At 51.9% G+C, this 22,554-nt stretch overlaps 2 protein-coding genes across 2 annotated transcripts; one reads left to right on the top strand and one right to left on the bottom strand.

Moving 5' to 3' along the window:
• Positions 1-8,616: 8,616 nt before the first annotated feature.
• ERICH4 (glutamate rich 4) lies at positions 8,617-12,279 on the bottom strand. The gene is made up of 2 exons (XM_004620768.2): positions 12,100-12,279; positions 8,617-9,039 (listed from the first exon to the last, which is right to left on the bottom strand). Exons 1-2 carry the CDS (start codon positions 12,277-12,279, stop codon positions 8,806-8,808), a joined length of 414 nt encoding a protein of 137 aa, XP_004620825.2. The 3' UTR covers positions 8,617-8,805.
• Positions 12,280-15,163: 2,884 nt separating this feature from the next.
• DMAC2 (distal membrane arm assembly component 2) lies at positions 15,164-22,273 on the top strand. The gene is made up of 6 exons (XM_004620769.2): positions 15,164-15,220; positions 17,419-17,615; positions 19,375-19,455; positions 20,357-20,493; positions 20,791-20,953; positions 21,246-22,273. Exons 1-6 carry the CDS (start codon positions 15,203-15,205, stop codon positions 21,427-21,429), a joined length of 780 nt encoding a protein of 259 aa, XP_004620826.2. The 5' UTR covers positions 15,164-15,202; the 3' UTR covers positions 21,430-22,273.
• The last annotated feature ends 281 nt before the right edge of the window (positions 22,274-22,554 follow it).

Genomic DNA, 22,554 nt, shown 5'->3' with positions numbered 1-22,554 from the left:
GACCCAAAAAGCAAAAAAAAAAAAAAAATGCTACAGCAGCTGCAGGAAACGAGGACCCCACCAGGTTAGACCATGACATGTGTGTAAGACCATGACCCTGTCCTGTGTTGGGGTCTTCTGTGACCCTAAAAAATGTGAGTTCCAGCTGGCAGTTGTGGGGACCCGAGAGTGTCTTATCTACCTGGCCCTCAGGGGGTTCAGGGTCAAACCTAGGCTACATCTGAAGAGCCTCTGTCAGGCGGGTAAGAAAGACCGCTGGTTTCACTGGGGTCCTGAGATATTTCCCTCAGCTTGTCGTGACAGCCATATGAGCTGCAGCCTGCATGCCGATGACCGAACATTGGATAAAGTGATCACCATGGTCTCTCGGAAGTAGCATCTGTGGCATCCTGGTAGACCCACCCACCAGCATCAACACCCAGGGGCATGTCCGAATCAGTGAGCGTCTCTGCTCACTCTGTTCCTGACTAGCCCAATAGATACGATCTAGTTCATCCACAGTTAGCGTGGCGGCTAGGATAATGGGAATACCCTGCCAAGCCAGATCACATAGTCTGTTCAGTAGTGGAACACCTTAATATAGAGGTAGGCAGCAGGTGGGTGAGGGGAGAGGTGGGTAGCGAAGAACATGGCAGGAGAAGAGAGTGGGTGGGCAGCGTAGGAGGCGACAGTGGAGAGAGAACCTGTCGTGGTGGTGGCTTCAGCATGTGGGGCATGGGGCTTGGCTGGGGTGAGAGTCTCCCACAGTTGCTAGGGTGTGAGAGGAGGTTGGTTCAGGCAAGGGTAGATGAGAAGGAAGAGTCCGTGGGGGTGCAGCGAGAAGCTGGGAGAAGCGCCTTCCAGGGGAAGGGGTGGAGGAGCGGTCCGTGGAACAGGAGGGAGGAGGGGTTCAGGAGGTTCAAGTCATCCTCGAGAATTGGTGGAGAGTAGGGAGGGGTCTTAGGGGTGTCATGAGCAAGGAGACCTTGGAAAGTGTGAGGGGTCTTGAAGAAAGAGGGGCGGGAGTGCAGGAGAAAGCAAGCCTGGACGTAAGGAATTTCTGTCCATTTATTGTTATGTTGGCAGTACGTCTTTAGGCTGGTCAATGTGGGATGGCTGTAAGTTCCATTTCTGGGCCAGTGGATACCTTCATTCAGTGGATAAGGGGTGACTATCTGTTTTGTTTTGTTTTGTTTTGTTTTGTTTTGTTTTTTGCTTTTCGTGTCACACCCAGCGATGCACAGGGGTTACTCCTGGCTCTGCACTCAGGAATTACTCCGGTGGTGCTGTGGACCATATGGGATACTGGGAATCGAACCCGGGTTGGCCGCGTTCAAGGCAAACACCCTACTCACTGTGCTATTGCTCCAGTCCCAAGGGGTGACTCTCTGGAACTAATTTTAAGGCCTTAAGGGAGGCCAGGAGACAATCCAGTGGTTTAGAAGGGTCTACTTCAGAATTTTAACTGCCTGTAATGTTCTTAGGATGCAGTAATGAGAGTCTTTTGGACAGAGATCCAGCATCCTAGTCCCCTTGCAAAGGGGCCCAGAAAATGGGAATGTCAGCAAGACAGTAAGGAGGGGACGTCTCCTCATCCTTTTTTTTTTTTTGCTTTTTTTTGGGGGAGTCACGTTCAGCGATGCTCAGAGATTACTCCTGGCTCTGCACTCAGCAATCACTCTTGATGGTGCTTGGGGAACCATATTGTATGCTGGGAATTGAACTGGGTCAGCCGCATGCAAGGCAAATGCCCTACCCACTGTGCTACCACTCCAGCCCCTCCCAATCCTTTTGTTGCTTGAATGGTGGGGTGTTCTGAACTCTGGTGGGAAGATGGGAATAGCAAACGTTCTTAGCCAAATCTGGACTCTGGTTAGGGAGTCTGAACTCCACTTGGGGGAGACTGACTCCGGACAGGGGCGACCCTTATAGGAGCTCACGGTTTATAGTCAGGGTGCCTGGACAGCTCCACAGGGACCAAAGAAAATCTCTGAACAGCAATGGAACTTACTGAAAGCCGAAATATGGGGGATGGAAGCGAGGCGCCTGTAAGGATAAGACGGATGTACAGGGATATAAAGGAGGTCTGGGGTGGGGGAGGAATACACAGCTCAGAACCAGGTCCTGTTTCTGCCTGAAGAGGGTTAGTGCCAAGGTCAGGCCCAAATCAAGGACTGGAGATAGTACAGTAGGTAGAGCACTTGCCTTGCTTGTGACTGATCCGGGTTCGATCTCGGCACCCATATGGTCCCCGGAGTCCTTCCAGGAGCAATTCCTGAGTGCAGAATCAGGAGTAAGTGCCCAGTAGCGCTGGGGCCACCAAGATCACACCCTCTGGTGCTCAGGGGTCAGTCACCAGGGGTCAGTTGGCATTGCTGGTGGAGGAATGTGGTGCCATGATTAAACTTGGGATCCTTGCATGCAACGCCACGCACCATAGCCCTTCCAGCCTGCTAGGGGCCGGTGATGAGCGACCTGGATAGCGAAGGGGACCTGAGATTTCCCTTCATCCCCTGTGAGCTGTGTCCTCCCCTGATCAAGTCCCTCTCCCACCCTTCCTGCTCCCCTCTCCTTGCCCCTCACCTACACAGAAGCCCCAGGCCCCCTCTCGGAGCCTAAGTTCCCAGGACACCCCTCGAGTCTCTGTTCAGGAGGGGGTGGGGGATCGAAGCCTTTTCTGGTCCTCGGGAAACAGGCCTGTGATGGAGCTGAAGGGGCTACTGTTCCACTGTTTTCTGAGCGCCCTTTATTTTTTTCTGTGGGTGTCCCAAGCAACTTGTGGGGGGGGGGCAGGGGCAGGGCAAGTCACTCTTGGAAATGGTTGATCAAGTAGTTATAGATCACATCTCTTTACAAACATCTGAAAGAGTGCGTCTTGTGAGAAAAGGAAGGGAAAGGAAGTTTTATAGGCTTCTTTTGTTCTGTTTTGGTGTCACACCCAGTGGTGCTCAGGAGCCACCCCTAGCTCTGTGTCGGGACTCGTACCATATGGGGCCGGGAGCTGGAGGAAGAGTTCAGCGGGTACGGCATTTGCCTTGCATGCGGCCGACCTGGGTTTGATTCCCAGCATCCCATATGGTCCTCTGAGCACTGCCAGGGGTGATTCCTGAGTGCAGAACCAGGAGTAATCCCTGTGCATTGCCAGGTGTGACCCAAAAAGCAAAAAACAAACAAACAAACCATATGCGGCCGGGACTCAAACCTGGGCCTCTTGCATGTAGATCAGCCCTTTGAGTGGTCCCTCTGGTCCTGTGAATGCCTTTTTTAGATTTTCATTGAAAACCATCATATTTAGGGGCCGGAGCAATAGTACAGCAGAAAAGGTGCTTGCTTTGCGTGCACCCGACCCAGGTTCAATCCCTGGCACCCCATATGGTCCCCCCCACACTGCTGTTGAGTCGAAAAAAAAGATATTGGGTTGAATGGATAGCTGCCCACTTTTGACTTTTTGTAACCTCGCCTTGTTCTGCTTCTGTAACCATGCTTATGCCCTTGAGCTGTACATAACAATGCACTATTACTGAGAATGCAGAGCCCAGCCGGTCCCACGGCCCTGCAGATAGTGACTCCGGACCAGAGCCCAGATAGCGACTCTGGTCCCACGGCCCCTGACGCAGAGCCCAGATAGCGACTCTGGTCCCACGGCTCCACAGATAGTAACTCCTGACGCAGGCCTAGATAATGGTTCTGGACACACGGATCCGGAGAGATAGTGGCTCCGGACAAGACTACGTGACTACGTGACTGGCCCTGAGGGCTCAAGCCCTATAAAAAGGCTTCCCTAACTAGCGCAGACTGCTGCATCCACCTGAGGTGCAGCCCCAGCATGTTGGTCTGAATAAACTTTTTCTCTTGCAAGAGTCTTCTCGACTATCCCGTCTCTCTCTCTTGCGGCTCCGGTCCCAACACTGCCAGGAGTGATTCCTGAGTCCAGAGCCAGGAGTAACCCATGAGCATCTTTGAGTGTAACTCCCAAAAAATATCCCATCACATTTAAACAGGTAAAAGGAATACTACTGGGGATATCCCCCCCACCCCATTAAACCTAGAATTACTGTACAATCCCTGTAGTTCTCTTTCTCATTCAGAGCATACATTCCTAATTGTTGATTTTTGTACACCCATATTCGAGTTCAGGGGGCTTATTTCTCTGCCCTTCTGAGGCCTCCCCGGGTTACACAGCAAACAACTTTACCTCAGACTCATTGGGAGCAAAGACTCAACCTAGGATGTACATATGGAGAATATGGGCTGGAGAGATAGTACAGTAGGGAGGGCATTTGCCTCGCACATGGCCAACCTGGGTTTGATCCCCAACACTACATATGGTCCCCCAAGCACTATCAGGAATAACTTTTGAGTACAGATCCTGGAGTAACCCCTGAGCACTGCCAGGTATGGCCCCAAACAAACAAACAAACAAACAAGCACATATGGAGAATCCACATGGTTATAAATACTAAAGTAAATAGGACAAATCAAGGGGTTACACTGGGCAAAAGAATAGTATAGGATCTTGGGGTGTCCAGAAAAGGGAAGAGAACCCCCAAGAAAGTCGGGGGACTTAGACTGGCAATGAGCAGAGAATGAAGTCCTGTTTGTCCCCTGCTGTCTGCCAGAAGACAATTTCTCTAGGTAAACAAGGATCTTCACTCCCATTCCTTCCCATTCCAGTTGTCGCATGATGTTCTCAAGGGTGGCACTGAAGAGTTTCGGTGAAATGGTATCACCTTGCACCCCTGTCTTTACATCAATGATCACTTCCTTGTAGAATGGTGAGATCCTGGTGGCGAATCCACAATACAGCTCACGGAGGATTTTGATATACTGAGTTTGAATGCCCTGTTTGACCAAGGCTTCGATGACTGCCTCAGTCTCAACAGAATTGAAGGCCTTTTTTAAGTCGATGAATGTTAGACAGAGCGGCATCTTGAACTCTCGCAAAACTTCAATGAGTTTGGTCACTGTGTGGATATGGTCTATCGTGCTGAATCCTCTTCGGAACCCGGCTTGCTCGCATGGGTGCCCTTCGTCTAGTGTTCTGCCTATTCTATTCAGGATGACACGAGTGAACAACTTGTAGACGACAGACAGCAGGCAGATTGGGCGATAGTTGCTGATGTCGTGGATGTCTCCCTTCTTGTACAACAGAACGTCCTACTGGTTTTCCAGTGGGACAGAACCTTGCATTCAGACAGGTAGCGTGTGAAGAGTCCGGCCAGTGTATTGATGAGTACTGGTGGCAGATTCTTCAGGTGTTCGGGTCTGACCTTGTCTGGACCGGGTGCTGTTCGAGTCTTTACCAGCGAAATGGCGTATCGGATTTCAGAAGGGAGAACGTTGGGAACGACATATCCATCCTGCAGATTTGGTATGTGGGCAGGTGGACATGGCTGTCAAAGAGATCCGAGTAGAAGTCGTGAATAATTTTCTCCATTGCCTTTCTGGAGGATGTGATAGATCCATCGGGACGTCAGAGGGCAGTCATCTTGGTCTTGTAGTTGGCGAAGGACAGGCGAGCGTTGCGAATACTTTTCCCGGCTTCTGCTGCACTGGCCAACACTGCTGCTCTTCTCTCTTTGAGGTCTTCCTTTATCGGCAATTACACCACCTCCGCTTCGCTGATGGCATCGTTCTCATAATGCCAAACATTAGCCAAGCGGCACAAATGCTGGCTGACTTCGACCGCGAGTGTGGAAATGTCGGATTGCAGCTGAATCTCAACAAGACGATGTTCATGAAAAACGAACTGGTCCCTGAAGCTCCATTTGCTCTCAATGGAATGAACATCTCCGAATGCAGCAGCTATGTGTAACTGGGTTGAGAAATCAACATGAGGAATGACTTGGTGCCGGAACTGCGCAGGAGGAAGAGAGCAGCGTGGAATGCCTTCAAGAGCGTCGAAAAGGTGGTTAAGAGAATGAAGAACCTCTGACTCCGGGCACATCTTTTTGATTCCACCGTTCTTCCTGCACTTACATATGCCTCAGAGACCTGGGCCCTATACAAGCAGGATGAGAATGCTATTAGGGTATCCCAAAGAGGAATCAAAAGAGCTATGCTGGGAATATCATGTCTCACTTAAGTGAGAGAAGGAATCCGGAGTTCTGACCTCCGTCGACGGTCAAAAATCAGGGATGCTGTCTCGTTTGTCAAGGCATCAAAAATCAGATGGGCCGGTCATATAATGTGATTCAGAGATGACCGTTGGATTAGAGCTGTTACAGACTGGATTCCACGGGACGTCAGAAGACCTCATGGCCGCCCACCAACTAGATGGTCAGATTTCTTCGTCAAGTCTCTGAGTGAATGATTTGAGGCTCTTTCTGTTCCTGGAGCGAGCAGGTATCTTTGGGCTACACTAGCTCACGACAGGGACAAATGGAGATGTTACTGGCACCCGCTCGAGCAAATCGAAGATCAACGGGACTACAAGTGATACAGTGAAGCAAGGATATCTCTGGGCCTGAGAGATAGCACAGGGCTAAGGCACTTGCCTTGATTGCAGATGACATTGGTTTTATCCTGGCACACCATATGGTCCCCTAAGCACCGCTGGGAATGATCCCGGAGCACACAATCAGGAGTAGTCCCTGAGCACTGCTACATATGCCCCACCCCCTGAAGAAAAGTATAAAGCTATTCTAATACTGTCCATAAAGCTAGCTAATTTATCTAGCTCATAAAGAAAAATCTGTGTTTTTTTTTGTTGGTGGGCATTTGGGGCCATACCTGGAAGTACTTGAGGATCATTCCCAATACCACTCAGGGGGCCATGTGGAGTCAGGGATTGAGTCCTGGGCTCACTGGCCTTTTGAGCTATTTTCTCCACTCCTTAATCTACCTTCACTATGGCCGGGATAACAAATGCTTAGGAACAAATGTCTTAAGAAGTTCACTCTGGAAGTCTTGGAAGAAATCTGGATACGAGGAGAGGCTGGTCTTATGCCATGTTTACAACAATGTCCTTCACAATATCCAAAGAGTAGGAACAACCCACGGTCTGCATGTGTGGATGGATGGATGGTAGGTGGAGGGTAGATGGGTTGGATGGGTGGATGGATGGATGAATGATGGATGGATGGATGAATGGGTGGGTGGATGGATGTATAAATGGGTGGATGGATGGATGGGTGGGTGGATAGATGTGTGGATGGATGAATGGGGGATAGATGGGTGGGTGAGAGATAGGGTGAAGGATGGGTGAATGATGGCTGAATTTATTTGTGTGTGGATGGGTAAATGGGTGGGTGGATGGGTAGATGGACAGGGGATGGTTGGAAGGGTGAATGATGGGTGGGTGGATGAATGAGTAGGAGGTTGGATGAGAAACCACAGATGAAGAAAGGAAAAGTATGGGAGCATGCAGTATGGTAGAAGTCAGCTCCAAAGGCATGAAGTCCTGGCATGGTGACCTTGGCTATACCTGAGAAACAGGCTGCTCTGTGACACCAGTCAGACTCCAGGGTGCCAACATATACATGAAGTCCCCAGAATTTCAAGTTTTTGGTTTCTGAAGCCCCATGTCAAAGTCACGGATTGGGGCTCTGCAATCCACTCATGCCCCAAAGTGTGCAGCACAGGATGTGATCACCAGCATCACCAAAAAATTTTAGTTTTTCATTATAAACATTTAGTAGTCAAAATGAGTAGAATGGAGCTTTCCAGGGGTGGCGGAGTGTTGCAAGAAGAAAGCGTTCTTTTCACAGTGTCACAGTGACATCCTTGTATATAATGTAACTGAACTACAGACTCACAAGTCGTGAAAATGGTAAATTTATGTTAGTTTTACCAAAATAAAACATTTAAAAATAAACAGCCGAAGTTAGTAGTATATTTGTTTATTCCAGATATCCAAAGTTCTGTCCTTTCAATGTGACTCATGTTTCTAGTGATGAAACCTTTACTATTTGTATTATACTGACTCTTTAAAAATTCAGTCTTGGGGACTGGAGTGATAATACAGCTGGTAGGGCATTTGCCTTGTAATAGGCCGACACTGGTTCAATCCCCGCCATCCCAAGTGATCCTCCAAGCACCACCAGGGGTAATTTCTGAGTGCAGAGCCAGTGCAGAGCTAGGAGTAAACTGTGAGCATTATCAGGTGTGACCCAAAAAATTAAAAATAAAAAATCAGTCGAGGCCAGGGTGACAATGTAGTGGGTAGGGCACTTGCTCTTTATACAGCTGAACTGGATTTGACCCCTGGCATCCCATATGATCCCTAGAACGCTGCCAGGAGTGATTCCTCAGTATGATACTAGGAATAACCCCTGAGCATTGCCATGGTATGGCCCCTAAACAAATAATACTACTACTAATAAAATAAAATAAATTCAGTCTGGTTTGACACTCCATTCATACCTGTTTCAAGTTCTCAACAGTCACGTGTGCCCTGAGTTTCCCTTGATCTCAATTAAACTGATGGCCTTGATCTCAGTTAAGACTTCATCTTGGACTGGAGTGATAGTACAGCAGGTAGGGTGTTTGCCTTGCATTCGGCCAACTTGGGTTCTATCCCCAGCACCCAGTACGGGCCCCTGAGCACAGCCAAATGTGGCCCCAAAACAAAACAAAAAAAAATGTCATCTCAAGAATCTAGTCCATACCTGCAGAGACCCACATCCCCTCAGGATGTACCCACAGTTCATGTGCAGACACCCCACGGGCTCAGCCTCGCCCCCATCCCCCAGAGAAGGCGCTTGTTCAAGGAACATGTGTTGGTCCTCCATCCATGCTTGCAAGTGGATCTGACCAGCAAATCCCTCCCCTGCATACATCTGCATACATTTGCATCCCATTCCTGTGTCTACCAGGAGCAGGGTCTCAGATGGTCATCTCAAAGTCAGGGAGCCGATAGCCTGGCACAGAGCAGGAGACCCCCAGGGGTCCTTTCTCCCGATTCTCTGGCTCTTCATCCTCTTCATCTACCTCTTCCTCAAGGGGCTCCTCCTCCTCTTCCTCTTCCAGGAAGGCCAGTTCCTCCCGCAGTGCCTTCAACTCCAGTCCCAGGCTGCACAGCTGACCCAATAGCTGGACATCCACCCGACGGAGGTTCCCCTGTCAGTGGGAAGTAAGAGTCATGGGCACCCCAGTCCAGATGTCAAGGATCAGCATCCCTCCCTCCTGCTCCCAAGAAAACAGGGTGGGAACAGGTCCCAGCTCAAGTCCTGACCAAGATATTTTGGTTCTTTTTTTTTTCTTTTTGGGTCACACCTGGCAATGCTCAGGGGTTACTCCTGGCTCTGCACTCAGGAATCATCCCTGATGGTGCTCAGGGGACCATATGGGATGCTGGGAATTGAACCCAGGTTGACTGTGTGCAAGGCAAACACCCTATCCACTGTGCTATTGCTCCAGCCCCGATACTTTGGTTCTTAAGCCCGGTTCCTGAAATTTATCCTAGGCCCATCTGTGGGCTTCCTTGTAAAACCCAGTTTTGGGACCAGAGATGTGACCCAGTGGGAGAGCCCCTGCCTTGCATGTGTGAGGCACTGGGTTTGATTTCTGGCAGCACCAAATAAACAAAATAGATAAACAAAAAGGTTATTTGAACTGAGAAGGTGGCTCAAAGTGCATGCTTTACATGTGGGAGACTGGGCTGCATCCCTGGCACACTGGGATCCCTGAACTACCAGGAACAAACCCTGAGCAATGCACCAGGTGTAGCTTCTGAACACTACTAAGTGGCCCACCATAAAGAATACAATTTGGTGGACTGGAGCCATAGCACAGCGGGTGGGCATTTGCCTTGCATGTGGCCGACCCAGGTTCGATTCCCAGCATCCCATATGGTCTCCTGAGCGCCGCCAGGGGTAATTCCTGAGTGCAGATCCAGGATTAATCCTTGTGCATCACTGGGTGTGACCCAAAAAGAAAAAAGAAGAATAAAACTTGGGGGACCAGGGAGATAGTCCACAGGTGGCATGCTTGCCTTGCACATGGATGATCTCAGTTTCATCCCCAGCTCCCCACAGGGTGCCTCAAGCCCTACCAGGACTGATCCCTGAGTACAGAGCCAGGAGTAAGCCCTGAACATAGCCAGGTGTGCCCCCTCCCAAACAAACAAAAGATATCCAACATTGGCAAGAATACCGATACTCTATAGCTGACCACTTAGATTGTAGTTTTTAGGGGGTGACTCCTAGGGAAAACTTGGGAACCATGTGGTGCCAGGGATCAAACTTGATCACCCTGTAGGCAAAGCGTGGGTTCCAGCCATTGAGTTATACTCTGGCCCCACTCTTGGAATTGTTAAAAGAAATAAATGGGGCTGGAGGAATAGTACAGTAGGGAGGGCACTTGTCTTGAACATGGCTGATCCCAGTTCCTATATGGCATCCCATATGGCCCCCTGAGCACTGCCAGGAGTGATTCCTGAGTGCAGAGTCCAGGAATAACCCCTAAGCATTGCCGGTGTTGCCTCCAAACAAACAAACAAGCAAATATCTTAGATTTATCCTTTTTGGCAAGTCTAAAATGGAGGCACTCATGCTAAGCCTGCCAAGACCTTCTACCTAATCTGATTGCAGTGTGAAGTTCCATGGTGTTAGCCTTCCCCAGGAATGCATTGCCAACTGGTCAACTGGAACTTTCTGATCATTAATGATGAAGGTCATGTTTTCAGTCTCCCCAGTGGATGGGGTCAGGAAGGAGGAAGGAGAGGGAAGAACTCCAAGCTGAGGAGATGACCTGAGCCTGAAACCCTTCCCTCTTCCTTTATCTTGTCTTCTCTCTGCCTTTCCTTTTATGCAACTTATTTTCGGGGGAGTCATTAAACCCAGCAATGGGCAGAGGACCGTGCAGAGTTGGGGAGCAATGCAGGTCTGCTACATGGTGCCTGTGTTCCAGTCCTTGGACCTCTGTCCCTGATCCATCTCTCATCCTGCCCTCTCTCCCTCCCTTCCTCCCTCCCTCCTTTCCTTCCTTCCTTCTGGATTGAGCCAGGACACAATTAGGTCTTGGTGTGTGTGTGTGTATGTGTGTGTAAGGGCTTACTTCTGGCTCATTCAGGAATGACGCCTGGTGGTGCTCTGGGAATTAGTCCTGGTTGGCTATGGGCAAGGTTAAATGCCATACCTCTGTCCTATCTCACAGGCCCCTTCAATTAAGTTTTTTTTTCTTTTTGGGTCACACCTGGCAATGCACAGGGGTCACTCCTGGCTCTGCGCTCAGGAATTACTCCTGGCGGTGCTCAGGGGACCATATGGGATGCTGGGAATCGAACCCAGGTCGGCCTCATGCAAGGCAAACGCCCTATCCACTGTGCTATCGCTCCAGACCCTCAACTAAGTCTTTCAAGTGAATTCAATTGCGGGGCCGGAGCAATAGTACAGGAGATAGGGCATTTGCCTTGCATGTGGCCAACCAGGGTTCGATCCCCAGCATCCCATATGGCTCCCTGTGCACGCCAGGAGTGATACCTGAGCAAAGAGTAAGTCCTGAGCACCAGCAGGTGTGGCCCAAACCCTTCCTCCATCCCCCAAAGTGAAGTCAGTTGTTTGTTTGTTTTGAGGGTGTGAGGTGGTTGGCCACAGCTGGTGGTGCTCAGGGACTATTCCTGGCTCTGTGTTCAGGAGTGACCCCAGGAATTGCTAGGGGACCATAGGAGGTGCTGGGGAGTCAAACCATGGTCGCAACCACTGCAGCTATGTTTGTGCCTTCCTCCTGTATGATCTCCCCTTGGCTGGGTTTTCATTAGTTAACCATATCCAAAGGCTTCCTCCCCGTCCAGGATGCCCTAGTACTGTGCACTCACTCTCACCTGCCTTCTCAGGTTGCCCGTTATCTCAGTCACCCAGAGTCACCCACCCCCGCCCCCAATGTACCCTCAGTCATTTCTCACCTATTCCCACACCCCTGCTCCTTGCTCTCTCTCTCTCTCTCTCTCTCTCTCTCTTTCTCTCTCTCTCTCTGGCATCAGTCATGTGGCCTCTGTTCTATATCTCCCTCCCCAGGCACCTCTGTCCTGGTCCCCAAGTGCTGTCTCCTCTTTGCATGTCAGTCTCTGTCCCTAGGGCTGTCCCTGTCTCACTTTCTGTCTTTCTATTCCCATTTATTCCCCACAACTTCTCTCTCCCCCACCTCGAGATCCACCCCTGTTCCCCACAATTCACTCACCAGCTCCTCCCAGATCCATCGAAGACTCTTGCTGGCACTGGCACCCCAGGATTCTGCCCTTGAAGATGAGAGGGTCGAGCCAGCCGTCTCTGCTGGGGGGACCCCCAACAGGGCCCGGGGTGGTGGGCCGAGCTCCGGGGGCACCATTTCTGCCTGCTGCAGTTGCTGCCACAGCTCCATGTCTCTGAGCGGCTGCAGGATCAGGAAGTGGCAAGGTCCAGAGTGAGCCAGGCCTGTGGGGGTAAAGGGCAGTGGAAGGGTGGGGGGCAGGATGGCATCCCAAAGTCCATTGTCTGATGGGAACCAGCTGCCTGGCATGAGTCAGTGTCTTTTCCTCCTCAAGACTTTGTTCTGGGGCCAGAGCCACAGCACAGCCGGTGTTCATATTGCACGCGGTGGATCTGCGTTAGCTTCCCCGGCACCCCACATGGTCCCCCCGCGCACTGCCAGGAGGGATCCCTGAGTACAGAGCAAGGAGTAAGTTTTGAGCACTGCTGGGTGTGGCCCCCTGAGATGAAGACTTTGTTCACAGGGTCCACCCACAGCCCCCCCAACCTCTATGGCAGAGGCCCAACACCCCAGTTCCTGCCTCTGCTATGTGTCTCCAGCCCTCTCCTGGGTTCCTTCCTGCTCTTCCTGTGCTGCCTTCTGCCTGCCTTGAGCCCTGCGTCACCCCCGGCTGGGTCCTTGCTCAACGGTGCCTGAGCTGCAAGTGTCCAGGCTGGGGACCCACAGCTGAGCTAGCCCCCCACACACCATCTCTCTCTTGTGCTCCAAGCAGCCAGGCACTGTACCCATCCCATCTAGCTCCCAGTGCCCCTGAAGTCTCTGGCCCTGGTCCTGATCTCCATATCCCGCCAGCCTCAGCCCTCCCCTCCCCAGCAGAACTCTCCAAGGCCAGATCACGTAATTGTATTTACTTCACTATAGCAACACCAGATCACAGCCACAACGGCCCAGAAAAGGCAAAGTCATTCTTCGCAGCTCCTGAGGGCATAGTCTACGGTAAATCATGGGGCTGGGCTCTTCCTGAACACTGTGGAGAAGAATCTCCTTCTAGGCCATTCTAGCTTCTGGAAGCTGCCTGCACTCCCAGACCCCTGGCCCCATCTTGTGTCACTCCCCCATGCTAGTGCTATCATCCTGTACTCTCTGGCCTCCATCTGGTAGGATCCTGGGGTGATCCAGAATTTAACCTTCTCCACCTCAAGATTCTTAGAAAGATAGTTCAGTGCATAAGGGACTCATCTTACATGCTGATGACACATTCAATCCCCTGTAATGCTTAGGGTCCCTGGAGCACCTCCATGAGTGATCCTTGAGCCTGACAGAGTCAGGAGTAAGCCCTGAGCACCGCTGGTTATGGCCCCCAAATCAAAACAAACAGAACACCTTTATTACATCTTTCCTGTACCATAAAACGAATATATTCTCAGGGATGGACAGAGGGTACAGTGGGTACCCTCATCAGCCTTCCAAACAAAATTTTAAAAAGTGAAATATTCGCAAAGTCAGTTTTTGGGATCAGCATGTGGATCTTATTTTTCTTTCCCTTTTTTGGGGGGTGGGGGCCGTCTTCAGTCCTGTGTTGATTCAACAATGAGGATACAGTCGTAGATGTGTATCATTCGAGGATTCTGTCCTGTGTACACATCATAAAGTGTAATTACACAAACGACGGCTCACCTGTGAGCACAGTGCTGCGTGTCGGGACCGTGGTTGCACAGTGTCTGTCACTGACCCCAGGGGCATTAAGCACATGAGGACATTCAATCCATCCTATGCTGAGCTCTGACTACCAACTGAGGAAATAAGTGTCCCGATTATAGAGTTTGTCTGGGAATGAGCGTAGTGTCCTCTAACCTTTGTCCACACCTGGCAGAGCTCAAAGCTTACTCCTGGTTCTGTGCTCAGGGATCAGATGGGGTAACAGTTGAGATGCCGGGGATCAAATCTGGGTCAACCACGTGCAAGGCAAGAGCCCTTCCTGCCGGCCCAAGGGTTTCCTGCCTCTCTCTGCAAGCTGATTTCCAGCTCTGATCCTTTGACTTGGCTGTCATCTCTTCCAGGGAAGACATCCCTACCTTTTTGAAGGGCTTAAGTCTCCCCTTAAACACCAATTCTGCAGAGACTTACTCCCAAGTAACTCCCTATCATATTGTTGCTTTTATTTGCCTTTTATCAAACAATTACAATCACCTTGATTATTCATGTTTCGTATCCATTCTCTCCCCATCTGGAATGTTGACACCCTGCTCGCCATGGAAACCTTGGCAAACACAACAGAGCTTGCCTCCTGGTGCTGCGCAGTGAACATTTATTTTGTCTTGTTTTCTTTAGTTTTGGGGTCACACCCGGCGTTGCTCAGGAGTTACTCCTGAGAGTGTTGGGGAACATGGGAAGCCAAGGATTGAACCCGGGCTGAACTGTGCAAGGTAAACACCCTCCCTACTATGGCTCCATCCCTGGGCAGTGAACATTTGTGAAAACAGTGACTAAATAAGTCTCTTCACAAGACTTCCCAGGCTGAATCTTCACGCTGAGATGAGTTCTCACTACTCATCTGAGCATTATTCATGGTGTCTGCGAATTACATAGTGGTCAGGATATCAAAACTGCAACCACAAATACGTCTTGAGATCTGAGGAGCTGAGGGGTCACTCCTGGCGGGGCTCCGGGGACTACATGGGGTGCCCGGGAAAGAACCCAGGTCGGCCGTGTGCAAGGCAAGCTCCCTCCCTGCTGTACTAGCGTTCGCTCAGCGGGATATCTGACCCTCGGGTACAGCAATCTACCTTTTCCCCTTGTCAGGTCTGTCTTAGAGAATTTTACAGTCATTCCATTTTAAGGAGACACCGAGCTGGAGGGAAGCCCAGGGACACCGTGACTGCAGTCGGGAGGGACGGGTTGCCCACCCTCCTAGAGAAAGGCTGAAGAGAATAGGGGGAGGGGTTGTCTGTGGGGGGAATTCATCAATCCCGTCAGCTTGAAAGTGCGTGCGCCTTTAAGAGGAGGGGAATGGGGGCGTGGTCACAAGAGAAGTGAGCGCCAATTGGGTGGAGTAAGACGAGACCGGCCCCTTCCGTTTACGTAACCCAGCAAGATGGTGGCGCCCAGTGCGGTAGGTGACCGAAGCTCTTGGAGCCCCCGAATTAACTTCGCTCTTTCTTAAGGGCTTTTGTCTGCACCCCGGGAGTAAGGAACTTTAGGAGCACGGGAGGCCTCTCCCTCTACGCCTCGCGCTGGCAGTGCGGACGTGTGGCTGTTGGAGGCCGGGAGGGATCAGCGCCCGGCAGCCTGCAGCTGCGGAGCGTCTGCGAGGACAAGGAGGCGGAACCTAGCGCGAGACCAACGGGAAGGCAGGGAGTAGTTCCGAGCCTGGCTCGCCCAGCCAATCAGGAAGGGATGCGACTGTTTGCCCTAGGCGTGGTGGGCGGGCGTGGGAGTGCTGGACTGAGAAACTGGGATTTGGGATCTCAGGGCGCGAAACCTAAGGATGTGAATAAAGGAAACGCTTCGGAGATTTGGGAATGTTGGCAGGAGCCGAGAGGTGAATTCAGGAGTTTCAAAGGAAGACGTCGGAGGTATTAAAGGGAGATTTTGCGATGTTTGTGTAGAGAATTCAGAGTTTAAAGTCTCAGAATGAATTTAAGAAAGATGAGATTCGAAGTTTGGGAGGGGAAGAGGAATTTGGAATGAAAATTAATATTTGGGCAAAATTTGGAATAAAGAGGATTTGAGAGACATCAGGCGGGCTAAGAGAGGACTATGAAATTGAAGCAAAAGTTCAGCAGCTTTAAAAACAAAGGTAAGTTTAGGGCCTGAGCTATAATACAGCAGGAAGGGCGCTTGCCTTGCACGCAGCGGAGCCAGTTTGATCCCTAGCATCCCATATAGTTACCTAGTCTTGCAGGAGTGATTCTTGAGTGCAGAGCCAGTGCTTAGGTAAATTTAGGATGGGGCATAGTATAGCGGGAAGCAAGTCCCTGGCATCCCTATGATCCCATGAGCACCGCCATTAATTCCTGAGTGAAAAGCCAGGAGTAACCTCTGAGGGTCTCCAGATGTGGCCCCAAAACAAACCAAAGAAAAAAATAGCAGAGGGCAAATGGGAAGGAAAAAGGAAAGCAGGCAAATAAGTAAAAGGTGTGTGTGTGTGGGGAGGGTGTCATCCATCAGTTTTACAGTGAATGACTAAGTTATTCATGATGAACATAATATAAGGTGTTGACCTATACTGTCACTGTCATCCCGTTGCTCATCGATTTGTTCGAGTGGGCACCAGTAACGTCTCTCATTGAGAGACTTATCGTTACTGTTTTTGGCATATCCTATACGCACGGGTAGCTTGCCAGGCTCTGCCCCGCGGGCTTGATACTCTCGGTAGCTTGCCGGGCTCTCCGAGAGGGGCGGAGGAATCGAACTCGGGTCGGCCGCGTGAAAGGCGAACACCCAACCATGGGAGACTTATACTGTACAATTCCATGTACAGTATAATTCCATGCTATAAGACTTTGGAAGGAACAAAATGGTTTTTCTTTTCCATACCTAGCAGTGCTCAAGGTTTACTACTGGCTCTACACTTAGGGCTCATTCCTGGCAGTGACTTAGGAACCATAGGGGGTGCTGAGATGAACCAAGATTGGCCACAGTACACGGCAAACACCCTTTACTATATCTCCAACCCCAATAAAGTGTTGTTTTGTTGTTGTTTTTTAAGTAAAAATGGTTTGGAAAGAAATTAATATGTTTATATATTGGGGGGAATGATGGGTTATTGAAGGCTCCATCAAGAATTAGTTAAAATTAGGGGGAGTATTTGGAACTTAAGAGGTTAGATAATGGGGGCAGAGCAGCGAGGAGGGCATTTGCCTTGCATGCAGCCGACGGTTTCCATCCCCGACATCCCATATGGTCCCCTGAGCACTGCCAGGAGTGATTCCTTAGTGCAGATCCAGGAGTAATCCCTGAGCATCACTAGGTGTGACCCCAAAAGACTTCCCCTTCAAAAAAAGTGGTTAGATAATGGGGGTTTTAAGAGAAAAATAAGGACTTGGGACAATTTGGGAAAAATCAAACTAGAAAGAGGATATTAAGCAAGCTAATAATAGTATATATTAGCTAATAATAATATCCTAATATTAGGATATTAAGGGGAGACACTTGTGAAAGACATGAGGAGCCCTTTGGGGTTTCCAGAGTCTCAATTTGAAAGGTGTGAAAACAGAACTGAGGGAGCCCTGAAGCTTGGGTGTGGTGGGGGATCTGTGAGGCGGGAACAGGGGCCCCTGCTCACGGCTCAGGCCCTCTCCTCTTTAGTCCCAGCACCTGGTGAGGCCAGTGTGGAACTGGGGAGCCAGGAGTGTCCGTGGCCTGAGCAGTGTGCGTGCCCCCGAGGGCAGTCAGAAGAAGGGGTGGACGCTGCTGCAGTCCCTGAGCGATCGCTTCTCTGACGTGAAGTTCCTGAGGGAGTACCTGCTTCAAAGGCAGATAGCAAAGGTGCACAAGAAAAACAGGTGAGAATTCCTGCCTCAGACCTCACTGAGGACCCAGATCCTGGTACGCCCGTGCACTGCGCGCACGCACACACACACACAGTCCACTCTCACACACAAACACATACGAACACACATACTCTCACATACACACATAACAGTGTCACACACACTCACTCGTACTCTCACACACACATTCACACATAGACTGTAGCACTGTAATCCTGTTGTTCATCGATTTGCTTGAGCGGGCACCAGTAACGTCTCCCTTGAGACTTGTTACTGTTTTTGGCATATCGAATACTCCACAGGTAGCTTGCCAGGCTCTGCCGTGGGGGCAGGATACTCTCGGTAGCTTGCTGGGCTCTCCAAGAGGGACAGAGGTTGAACCCAGGTTGAATCCAGCCCGATAATGATAGCACCCTTTGTCACACATAGACAAGCACACATAAACACACACATAAACCAGTCTTACAGTCTCTCACATATACACAAACACAATACTGTCTTTCACACACACACAAATACTGTTACACACAAACACAAACATTCTCATATACACCCACACACTTATACGTACACACACTCACACATTCTCTCCTCCCTTCCCCCCCCCCACATACACACAATTGCCCGGCACAAATACCCGCCTTTTGCCTCTCCATCTTCAGCCTGCTCCCATCCCAATCACCATGGCCCTTGGAGGCAACCAGCTGGCCACTGCCTCCTCCCAGTGTCCCTGGCACCTCAAACCTAATGTCACAAACAGTGAACCTGCATCTCCCCTGGAAGATTTGCTCACGCCCACTCCTTCCCCATCTCAGCAGCCACTGCAATGCACCCCCGACCCACACCCTTGTGTAACCATCTGGACTCCTCCCTGCTTCTCTGTCCTCCACAGTCCCCTGTTAAAATGCCATATGGTCCCTAACCACTTCTTCCTCCTCCGGGTTGTGTAGGGGGGCTTGGTGTTTTCCTTTGCCCCCGAATCACTGCAGCTTCCTGGTCACTGGTGCCCCCTACAGGCTATTGACAGGCAAAGCATGCAGTTGCTCCTAAGGTTGGTGGCCTGCTTTGCGAGAGTCCTAGGCTCTGCTTTCATCACCACACGGTCCCCTGAGCACTACTGGGTGTGCTCAGAAACAAAGAAAAAATGAAAGTAAAATAGAAAACATTGCTTTGGCTTAAAACCCTCAATTGACTTCTACTTGTTGCTAGAATCAAAGTCCATATCCCAGACCTCAGATCAGAGCAAGCTTTGAGGCCCCTCCCTCACTATTTACCCTGCGGTGCCGGGGAGGGGTGGAACATGGGGCCTCCCCGGGGCTAGCACTTAGCCATTGTCCCTGTCACCGTCCTGATTTGAGCTTCCATGCAACCTGTGCCTGGACCTTGGCATCTCTGCCCACCACATAGCTGTCCACTCAGGTGGCACCATCTCCTAGGGGCACTGCTTAGCACCCAAGCTAAGGGAGCCTCCTGTCACCGCCACCTGCCCCCCTCCCCCCAGCCACGCCGTGTCATCCCTGTGTGTCATTTTCACCATGGAATCAAAGCTCATCAGTTTGTTTTGCTTCCCCTGCTGTAGTCTAGATCTGCCTGGACCAGCCCCATCCCCAACTGTGGTCATGCCCCTCTCCCCGTTGCCCGGCTCCGAGGTCCTCTGCATCTGTATCTGTGTCCTGTCTGTCTTGTGCCAGTGATCCTGACCCTCCCTGCAGCCGTGGGGCGAGGTGGGAGCAGTGTGCCCACCCTCACCCCATTTGTCATCCCTCTGCAGGTCCTTTGCCCACCTCCAGAATCGCTATGGCCCGGACATCGCTGGCGCCTGTTTCATCCTGAATCTGGGCGGCTCAGTCAAGTATGAGGCTCATGTCCTGGGTGTAGAATGGGATGTAGAATGGGATGGTCATGTGTTTGGGGGCCACACCACCTGGCAGTAGGTCTTATTGCTGGCAGTGCTCAGGACCCAATAGCATGCTAGGGATTGAACCCAGGCTGGCCATTTGCAAGACCAAGCACCCTGCATAGTCACTGTACTATTGCTCTGGCCCTAACAATGAAGACATTTTTTTCAGGTTGTTTATTTTGGGGCCATACCTGGCGATGCTCAGGGCTTATTCCTGGCTTTGCACTCAGGAATCATTACCAGTGAGGCTTGGGAGAACCGTATGGGATGCTGGGGATCGAACCTGGGTCAGCTGCATGCAAGGCAAGCGCCCAACCTGCTGTACTAACACTTCGGCACCAACAATGATGAAGTGTTTTGGGTTGTTTTTTTTTTTTCTTTTTTTTTTTGGCTTTTTGGGTCACACCTAGCACTGCACAGGGGTTACTCCTGGGTCTGCACTCAGGAATTACTCCTGGCGGTACTCAGGGGACCATATGGGATGCTAGAAATCGAACCCGGGTCGGCTGCGTGCAAGGCAAGCGCCCTACCCGCTGTGCTATTGTTCTAGCCTCAGTGATGAAGTTTTAAAATAAAGTTTCTATTTGGAGCACTTTCCCCAGCCCCACCCTTTGAAGGGGTGCGGAGTCTGACATGCCCCTTCAGTCCATATTTTAGCGCTTGCCTGCCGCAGTCAGGAATCTCTGACCCCCAGCCTCCATGTATGCACAGTTGAAAGCTGAGCAGGCTCGCTGTCCTGCGGGGCCTGGCAGTGGATCCGTGCAGACCCATTCTCAAGTCCCTTAGTGCGGGCTGGCAGAGGAAGGGACCACAAATGTCTCTGTGACCTGCCACATGCCCGCCCACTCCCCAGGTTCCAGGGCCATGAGTGGTTGGGCTTAAAGGGGCATGGCCGCTCCTCCCTTGACATCAAGAAGCTGCAGACAGTGCATGTGGAGGCCGTGGACGCCAGTGGCTGTGCCATCAACTACCAAGGCCTGGACAACCTCAGTAAGTGTGTGTGTGTGTGTGAGTGTGTGTTGGGGAGAAGTAGGCACGGCGTTCATTCATGGTGGGCTCCCAAAGGGCTCTCTCCTCCATGCTGTCACCCTCTCCTCTCTGCAGTGTCCCTGAGGGCCTCAGTAAGAGAGAGAGAGAGAGAGAGAGAGAGAGAGAGAGTGTGTGTGTGTGTGTGTGTGTGTGTGTGTGTGTGTGTGTGTGTGTTGGGGAGAAGTAGGCACGGCAATCGTTCATGGTGGGCTCCCAAAGGGCTCTCTCCTCCATGCTGTCACCCTCTCCTCTCTGCAGTGTCCCTGAGGGCGCTCCAGTCCCTGTGGCTGCAGCGCTGTCCCCACATAGATGACTGGTGTCTCAGCCGCCTCTACCAGCTGGCCGACTCGCTGCAGGAACTCTCGCTGGCTGGGTGCCCCCAAGTCTCCGAACGGGGCTTGGCCTGCCTCCACCACCTCCAGTGAGGCCTCCACTCGGGGGGCATCCCCCACCACCCCGAGGGTGGGAGGGAGGTTCCCTTGTCACCGCCTCTGGGAGCAAAAGCATGGGAGGGGGCGGGGGGTGGAGCCAGACCAGGGTGGGAATGACACACCTCTCCACCTGTTCTCCTGGGCCTTGAGGAAAACTGCTAGTTTGAGAATAGTGGGGGCTGTGGGATGTCCATGTGCAACGGACACAGTGGAGTTAGGGGGATGGTGCCAACTTTAGGTGGGGCCCTGATCCTCAGGCACTCCCCTGCTTTGCCTCCTCAGGAACCTCCGCCGGCTGGACATCTCGGACCTCCCGGCCCTGTCCAGCCCCGGCCTAACGCACATCCTGGTGGAGGAGATGCTGCCCGACTGTGAGGTTGTGGGGGCTGGCTGGGCCCAGGAGCCTTCTGGGGGCACAGCCAATCCCTCTCCTGCCTGTGCCTCGGCCCCCTCCCCCTCCAGCTAGGCTGCAGGTATAGACAGGTTGAACGCCACTGGCGTCCTGCTGATGGAAAGGCTGAAGCATGCTGGTATAGACAGTGCCTGGACTGACTGTTTCCCATGTTCGGGCTCCCGGTGGGATTCACTCAGCCTGGAGTCGGAGCAGGTCGGAGGAGGGAAAGCCCAGTGTTCCCCACCTCCTCAGGCTGCCTGGAGGTGGCACCCCAAGTTCAAGGCCCTGCCCTCCTGTTGGGCAGCCTCTTCCATGCTCCTCCTTTCCATCTTCCTCCTCTCTGACCTGGGGTGGGAGGGTGAGGGCCCCTGTTATGTAGTCCTCAGAGCTGCAGGCTCCCTGGGGGTCCCCCCAACTCTGCAGTTCTAGATTTGGCAACTCTTGAGCATCCTCACCTGGCCTGTGCAGAAAGCTGCTCCCATGAAGGGCTGCCCATCCCCAGCACGGCATCCCCGGCCCACACTCGCCAGGCACCAGGGCGCCCCAAGTCCCGTGGCGTTGTCTCTTCCTGATTCACTGACTCTGGCTCCAAGCTCAACTTCCTGGACCACTCTGTGAAAAGTGATCTGGATTCTTCTGTGCCAAGTGGTCTGGCCAGCTGCCAGCAGAGGGCGCCAGAAGGCCAGGCTTCCTGGTGCCAGCCAGGGAGGTGTCACTGGGCCTGCAGGGCTGGTGCCCGGTCCCGGTCCCTGAGTACCAGGAGTACCAGGCCAGGCGGCTCACAGCTGCCCCTGGCACTCTAGTGAGGCCCCTTACCAGTGTACCCTTCGTTACTTCAGTTTGCTGGTACCGTTGGCTAATTCGGTCTATTAAACTTGATATTATTAAACTTGTAACTGCCCTGTTGCAGCTCCAATGGTTTTTCTTCATTTGCCCCCCCACAGTGCTGGGTTTGGAACCCCAGAGCCTCAGGCAGGTGCTGGACTGCTGAGCCCCTCCCTGAGGCCCCTGTAGTTTCCTGATGGGATCTGCCCTCACACAGAGGGGTTGGGGGGCGGGGTGGGGGTGGGGGTGGGGGCGGGGGCGTGCTCCAGAGAGACCAGCTGGTGGTCTGGCCCTGGATATACACTGGGGACCTGAGGGGGGTGCAGCTGCAGATGTCCTGGGGCCCCTCCCCCTGCCCAGGGCTTCAGGTGC

The sequence above is a fragment of the Sorex araneus genome, chromosome 8 (assembly GCF_027595985.1).
Source record: "Sorex araneus isolate mSorAra2 chromosome 8, mSorAra2.pri, whole genome shotgun sequence".
NCBI lineage: Eukaryota > Metazoa > Chordata > Mammalia > Eulipotyphla > Soricidae > Sorex > Sorex araneus.
The sequence above is the reverse complement of the archived record's forward strand: the minus strand, read 5'-3'. Positions and strand labels throughout refer to the sequence as shown.